The sequence below is a fragment of the Sphaeroforma arctica genome (genome assembly GCF_001186125.1).
Source record: "Sphaeroforma arctica JP610 unplaced genomic scaffold supercont1.1025, whole genome shotgun sequence".
Lineage (NCBI taxonomy): Eukaryota > Ichthyosporea > Ichthyophonida > Sphaeroforma > Sphaeroforma arctica.
Window position 1 is genome coordinate 13,203 of NW_014039533.1, and position 7,393 is coordinate 20,595.

The 7,393-nt window shown below is 40.1% G+C and overlaps 2 protein-coding genes across 2 annotated transcripts; one reads left to right on the forward strand and one right to left on the reverse strand.

Moving 5' to 3' along the window:
* Positions 1 to 2,959: 2,959 nt before the first annotated feature.
* SARC_09723 (hypothetical protein) lies at positions 2,960 to 4,420 on the forward strand (the record flags this gene model as incomplete). Its single annotated transcript, XM_014296255.1, has 2 exons — positions 2,960 to 3,904; positions 3,996 to 4,420. 2 exons carry the CDS (start codon positions 2,960 to 2,962, stop codon positions 4,335 to 4,337), a joined length of 1,287 nt encoding a protein of 428 aa, XP_014151730.1. The 3' UTR covers positions 4,338 to 4,420.
* Positions 4,421 to 4,923: 503 nt separating this feature from the next.
* Positions 4,924 to 6,999, reverse strand: SARC_09724 (hypothetical protein). Its single transcript, XM_014296256.1, has 3 exons — positions 6,717 to 6,999; positions 6,006 to 6,177; positions 4,924 to 5,463 (listed from the first exon to the last, which is right to left on the reverse strand). The coding sequence occupies exons 1-3, from the start codon at positions 6,919 to 6,921 to the stop codon at positions 5,352 to 5,354; spliced, it is 489 nt and encodes a 162-aa protein (XP_014151731.1). The 5' UTR covers positions 6,922 to 6,999; the 3' UTR covers positions 4,924 to 5,351.
* Between the last annotated feature and the right edge of the window lie 394 nt (positions 7,000 to 7,393).

The window sequence follows — 7,393 nt, forward strand, 5'->3', positions numbered from 1 at the left end:
AATCGGGAGTCTGACATGTGTGATACTGAGTCTACGTGCGGACATGTGTGTTTGATGGTGGATTTGGGAATTACATAGAATGTGATGAAATCTTGCAAACTAGAGGTTAAGTTGAAGTAAACCTACCTGTACGATATATGGTGGGGATCGCACAGGGTATTGTTTGTTCTTATATGCTGAATGAGTTGAAGATGCACGTGCAAGGGATCGACATTCCTCTTCGTCGAAAGCAGAAGGCGGACAAATACACGTCACTTACCGTCAGTATGCGCCGTTATTGCTTCGTCGATCCCCTTTGTTGGAGCAACCCTATGATTACCGACAGAAGATCGGGTAACGGTTGCGCCGCACCAAGGCGACTCGCACGTGATCAGCCCAGAAAAGCTTAGCGTGGGACGATGGGAACCGTGGTCTACAGAGCATGATGTTGCGCATAACTTACCATTCGTGTCGATATCCCGTAGTCGGAATGTACTCCATGCACACCACCATCCGCTACTTGTAAACGTGTACCCGGTGAAGCGTGTTCGTGCATCTTACCGGGCACTCGAGGTTAACTGTATATGGTTCACTATAGAAGCCCCGAATCGTAATCAGCTGTTGCAATCCTGAGGAATGTTGCCGTTAGCGTTGGACAGGATGGCGATTCTGTGGCGATAGTTACTGTTGAGCGCGGCGGATATTTTTTATACCTACATCTGTATATATAAATATATAGTGAATGTATATTTATATATGTATATACAAATATATAAATGTGTATATGTATTCTATATATATATAAACATCAATTATTTATATGTATATATATATATATAAATATATATATATATATATATATGTGTGTGTGTGTGTATATAGATATATAAGTATATATATCTATATATATATATACTTATATATCTATATATTATATATATATATATATATATTTATATTTATACATATATATATGTATATATATACTTATATATATACTTATATATATACTTATATATCTAATTATATATATATATATATATATTTATATGTATACATATACATATACATATACATATACATATACATATACATATACATATACATATACATATACATATACAAATACAAGAGGTACTGTGGTGTCTGTACCCGATATACATGTCCGGACTCCAGGCTCCAGACTACAGACTCGGGGTACTACATGCACATATTACTATTTTGTTTTTGTTTTTTAAATAAATAAAATGTTGTATCATTTATTATTGTTTTTGTTTGCTTCTTTAAAAAAAACATACTTTCAACGGAATCATATATGTATTTTTGAAAAATCCTTATTTGATTTTGTATTCAAAAAAACAGTTTTTATCAAAATCCTACTACTCCACGTAACCGTTGTAACTATTTTGTTTTGAAATAATAATGGCTAAAAAAATGCTTTTGTAATATGCACAGCAAATTTACTCCAATTTGACGTATACTCTAAACGTATGTACTACATAGGAAAAACCCAAAATTGTAGTTTAGATAACAAGTTATCAGACCTTGTAAATATGCACTGCCACTGACTATAAGCCTTGGATTCTTCAACGTCTTTATTTTTAATATAAATACCTCTCATACTGTAAATACATATTTACTAAGCCTTACCAGAAATGTCACCTATACAATTACGTAGACAATATTTCTCTTGCCCAGCTTCTCTGCAGTGAGTGCAGTCTGCACATAACACTTTCTTGTTTTACTTTTGCTCCCCCGGTCCTTTGTTTGTGAATATGTAAATAAATAGACTTGGTCTATACGACACCCGTCACTATAAAATTATAAACGCCCGAGCCCTAGTATTCCTATATGTATTTGAACCGAGTGAAATTAAATATTTTGAATCTATGTTCTAAGAATCAGAACAGGACAAAATCCCTTGGACCTGAAATTTACATCAGAACGGGACAACCCCAAATTCAACATTGTTGAACTACAGAGCAATTGTGTAAAACCAAAGTCCTATGGACGATAGTCCGTCCAGCTATATTTTCTTTCCTCTCTGAGAGTCATGAACCAAACGATCATATTTTAAATAGCCTTCTTTTCTTCTGTATTTTAGAAGAAGGCTACATATGAAACGATATTTTTTTTTTACAATTTTTAAAAGTATGGATCCACGCGTTGTATTCTATTTCAGGTGGAAGTGTAGATTATGTACCGAAAACTGATATTTGCCTGTTATATCGGTAAACCCTTTTGTGAAGTGTACACGCTTAATAGTTCGGTACTTGGGCCAGAGTCTCCTTACGTGGGCGCCCATAAATATCGACCCTACCTTTGCAAAAAGACCGGATGCGGTTTTGAAACGGCTTGGGCGTTAATAATTTTATAGTGACGGGTGTCGTAGTCAAAGTCTAGTCTCTTAGTTTTTATTGGTTTTTTAGAAAAAGCAAAAACCAAGAATATAAAAATAAAAAGTAAAAACAAAACAGCTGTATTTATTTTATAAACAAAGTTGGAGGCTACATATGACAGCTGATTGTTACTTATTTTGCAAAACAATGGTGGCACAGCCGCGGGCCTTAGCTCCATGATTACATAGGGATAAGTGATCCCGTGACCCGTCCCTCGGTATCCAGAACCTGTATTTTTAAAACCCTATGAGAGTAAATATGCGAGTCAACACTACTTTTTTTTCCGAGGAGTTCCGAAATCGGACTTGAGCAAAACATTTGTTTTGGGTGGAAGAGAAATCAAAAATCGAAACGCAAAACAGAAAACTCGGCTGAAATGTCGTATACGTTCAACGTAAATGTTGAGGGGGTTTTTTATATAAAGTGTTTTTTTATTAAATTTTATACTCTTTATATAAATGCTCCAGGCTGCAGCTGACCAGCTCTTTTTTTTTTTATGTAAAGTATTGCCACTTGTCACATGAGTGATTGTTCAGTTTACATAAACCGGGTGCGAGGAGGCAACGGACATCAGAAACAACATGAATACCTCGAGTACAGGGAACCGTGCGCTTTTAGGGCTGCTGGCATTAACCTTGGTAGCAACATGCATCCGTTTTTCCCGAACACTGGAAGATTTTTTACCTTTCTCCTCTGACAATACAATAGAAATCCAGGACCCCTTGCCGTTGAAGTTAGATCGTGACACAGAAATTGCTGAGATCTTCAACACGTCTATATATGAAAGCGATACAACGGATGTCGAGACTGCAATTGAAGTCAATTTGAAGACCATACAAGAATTGAAAGCAGAGTGCGATATTCTTGCAGCAATCTGGACTGTCAAAAATATAGCTGATATTCCAGATAGCGATTGCAGGCGAATGGAAATTGCCTGCGGTATAAACAATTGTCATGCAGCGCTATTCGATGCGGTGGTCACATGGGTAAACGGAAGTGACGCGTCTTGGAAAACCAATTATGGCAATGGAATCAGATACGTAGCTAATCTAGACAGTACACTTGCAAAAGCATCATCCGCGGACAGTCGGTTCAGAGACTTCGATCAGTTGAAGTATACGCTGCGGAGTATTGAAGACAATACACCTTGGGTTCGACGCATATATATTATCACTGACAACCAGTGGCCCGTCTACCTCAGACCCGCTGACCAGGCGTTGAGGATACGATATGTATCTCACACAGACTTATTCGATAACTACTATAACACAATGCGTCCCGAGTTACTCACTTCTCCTCGTTTGCCTTGCTTCAATAGTATCACTCTTGAGCTGTTGACACCGTTTATACCCTCCTTGAGTAATGTGTACCTGAATTTGAACGATGATACGGGCTTCTTAAACCCAACACCATTGGACTTTGTGTACAATACGACAAGCGAGAAGGCCGTGCTTAGGTTATGGTCATGGTACGATTCAAACTTCCAGAACGGTATGGACAAAAATGCGTTAGACTGGGCTAAGTTGGTGAAAGGGAAAAAAAAAATAAACCTGCCCGTCGACCGGGAAAGCTGGCTGGTGTCACATTCCCACACACGGACCTATCATGGTGTTCAAGGATTTGTTGTTGAATGCTTGGCACACGATCCCTGAGGTCATGGAAAGCATAGTATACCACCCTTTCAGACATCAGACGGATCCTACGACATGGCCGTTTGTCATGCTGTTAGGCTATCCCACACATTACGAGAGCCGGTCGGAGGAGAACGAAATTCTCTTCAACAAGTTGAAGAAGAATTCATACCAGAGGTTGCTTACGCAGATGAAAGAAGACACAGTAACGAAGATGCTTTGTTTAAACGACGACATGGAGGACGATGCCGTTACACCCGAAGTGTTTGACGAGATACATGAGGCCTATCAGAGTAAGTTTCCAAAGAAGGCATCATTTGAGATGTAAAGCACTCAATGTATATACAATATTCAAGTACGAGAGACCCAAACATTGGTAACACTTCTTGTAGAAGTAATAAAGAATACCACCTGTCAGAATATCAAATATCTGTGGCTTGATTTATGTTCCCAACGGGGAGTTTCGATTAAAAGGCACACTCGAATAAATATTCAGCCGAATATGCGAATTGAATGACGAATGTATTGAATTTTTATACGCGTACATTTAGGACTTAATTGAGTAATCCGGAACGAATTCTAAGACCTATTGTTTCATGCAAGACTTCCCACCAAGATATCTATCGGTATCGATTTCCAGCGATTAACTAACACAAATATACGATGACGGCGATACGTGAATTCATTATTCAGTTGAGGTGACGACACTGGCTCGCGAACTAACGTCAGTTGAATATTTACGCACCACATTGTATCGTTCAGTCGAGTGAGGATGCGACAGGAATAAATAGCAAATTAGTTGGTGTGTCGAAGATCTGGTCAGCCCATTCCACAAATACCTTACCAGGCAGAGCACAGCTGTCTATTTTTGATAGTCACGAGCTAAAAAAAATAGCTGGAACATAATTTCTAAACACCTTTATAATATTTGAATCGGGAGTTCTACTGTAACGAATGTGGTTACTGAAAGAGCATCTCGTCTCGCACCATAGCTTCGTTTTGTTATTATACTACCCCTTTCTAGTACTTGCAGAGAGAATTATAGACATTTAGATGCTATATTACATCCTCACATGGCCCTAAGGAATAAAGATCAATATCTCATGAACCTATAACTACAATGCAACAGGTGAATTTATCGGAGTAGCTCGTGGATGGTGATATATGACATGCATAAAAGCGATTGACATGATACTGTTGCACAAACCCTGGGAATGGTTTTTCGATACCGCAACCTCACTATATTTTACTACCTAACGAGGTTTGAAACTAAGTTTAGTGAACTATATATATGTAGTCCCGCCTCTGGAATCTGCAAGCTCTGCGGCATCCCATGGACCGCCTACCAGGCAAACGTGTCTCGGCAAGGGATCGCGTTGATGCGGAAGCTACCTTTACTCTTTCGGTGTTGTTCACTCAAAAAGTGCGAAATCTCGTACCGGGGAATTTTCGTTCTACGATGAAACGAGTAAATATTAGGATTTAAAATTAATAAGACTGCACAATGTAGTAGCAAGTACGTAGTTACCCATATTCAAGGTCCGTGCATATGAGCGATATACGTAGATATGCTCTTATCTGCTTGGATTGAGTGTTGTTGTTGTCGCATAAAGTCTCGGCTGTGTGGTCCGAGATCCAATTGTCAACAAATGTAGCGCTAAGTCTCCAATTTTAAATAATATATGTGCGTATACTAAGGGATGAGCAATTTATCCTGCCTCCAAATCTCATGGACTTCTAAGACCGTGTACCAGTCTTGTAAAATAGAGAAGAATTACATACGTACATACATGGCGAGAGAATTACTTTCGTACCGATATCTGTAAATGTAAACAAAGATAAGCTGTCTACTTTTCGCAGCACACAAAGAAGCTCTACAGGCAATCCAAACTAACTCTAACCAGCCGATGCGTACCTGTCTGTACACGCAGGATTGGCTATGCATGTACAAACGTAGCTCACAATACAATTCATATACAACTTATCCAACACCTACCTTGTTGCTAAGCTCTCCACGGCACACACAGACGCTGCTCTCAGTTGCACTACCAGTGGGTCGCTTGCCAATACAGTCTTGCCCGACTGACTCCATCGAGCGATTGTGTCATCTGTTTCGTTTCTGGGGGTAATCACTTTATGTTGCAGAAGCGACAGTGCTACAGTTGGGGCTGCGGTTGAGCAAACAAACAAAAAGTCGTTTTAAATTTTAGTGTGCGTAAGAGGAGATGGACCACGCACGCCACAGTAGCAACTGTAGAAGACGAAACAGGAGAGTAACTCACAAGTATGTATATTGTACAGGTCAGCTCTACTGAGACATTCCCAACGAACACAATTGAACACTCAATAACAGACCAGATCATGAGACAGCCAAATGCCAAGTACTACAATTGGACACCAACGGTGCCGTGGATATGATAGTATCACATCCTGAGAATAGCTGTAACGATCAATCTCAAACCGTCACGGAGATGGCAACCCATTTACAACTGTATTATTCTATAAAAATTAGCTGCGTCAAACGATACATAGTTACCGAATTTGGTGTATCGATAAAGTCTATACATATATATATGAAACTGAAAGTGGATGTCCTTAGAACAGAAACAAACACAGACGAATCATCGATATAACCAGGGCAACGTACAAACCAGAACTCTGTGCGCATTTAGTTATGCAATAGACCTAAAATGTCAAATTCCCATACCCGCACTGAAACATATCGTATCAACATCGGCAAAATCAAAGCACTTGGGGTCGGCAGCTCTGAAGCGGTGGTACAACTCCAGGCACGTACGCTGCACCTTACTGTACATAGGCACCGAAGTGGGTGTGGCGTCTGAGTTCACATCATCGCTGTCCTCTATCTCCGCCACTTTCGCTTGACTGTGAGACTCTGTGACTCCGTTCATGTAGTCGACTGTGTCGTCAAATACGGGGAACGCGGACGCCAGGGCCGCGGCTAAGTGTTGGGCAGATGGGCCTATTTTGACACATGACGGAATAGTTAGCACTGATTAGATAGATACATGGCAGGACGATCAACAACTCCAGTGCGAACGACAAGGTAGAACAATCTGGCCCGGCCACTCTACCAACTGTCAGAACAGATGATATTGTCGACAGCACAAGCGGTCGTCAAAAAATACCCCCTAAACAGCTGCTGCCAATCGTACGGTAATACTGACAATACATAGTATGACGGACCAAATGTGAATACATGCACATAGCCACCAGTCGGTACTGAATTGTGCACTACTTTCTACCACTATACGTACAAGGCAGTGAATCCCTCCCCTCCACCCCACCCGCCGCGTGTCATCCAACCACCACACAACTGACAAAACAATGCCATCTATAGAACTGCTCTGCACGGATTCATAC

Coding starts and splice junctions, on each gene's coding strand:
- SARC_09724 (XM_014296256.1), bottom strand. CDS start 6,921: ATGAACGGAGTCACAGAGTCTCACAGTCAAGCGAAAGTGGCGGAGATA. Junction 6,178..6,716: donor TACGATATGTTTCAGTGCGG/GTATGGGAATTT, acceptor GCTCAACCGCAG/CCCCAACTGTAGCACTGTCG. Junction 5,464..6,005: donor GTGGAGAGCTTAGCAACAAG/GTAGGTGTTGGA, acceptor GTTTCATCGTAG/AACGAAAATTCCCCGGTACG.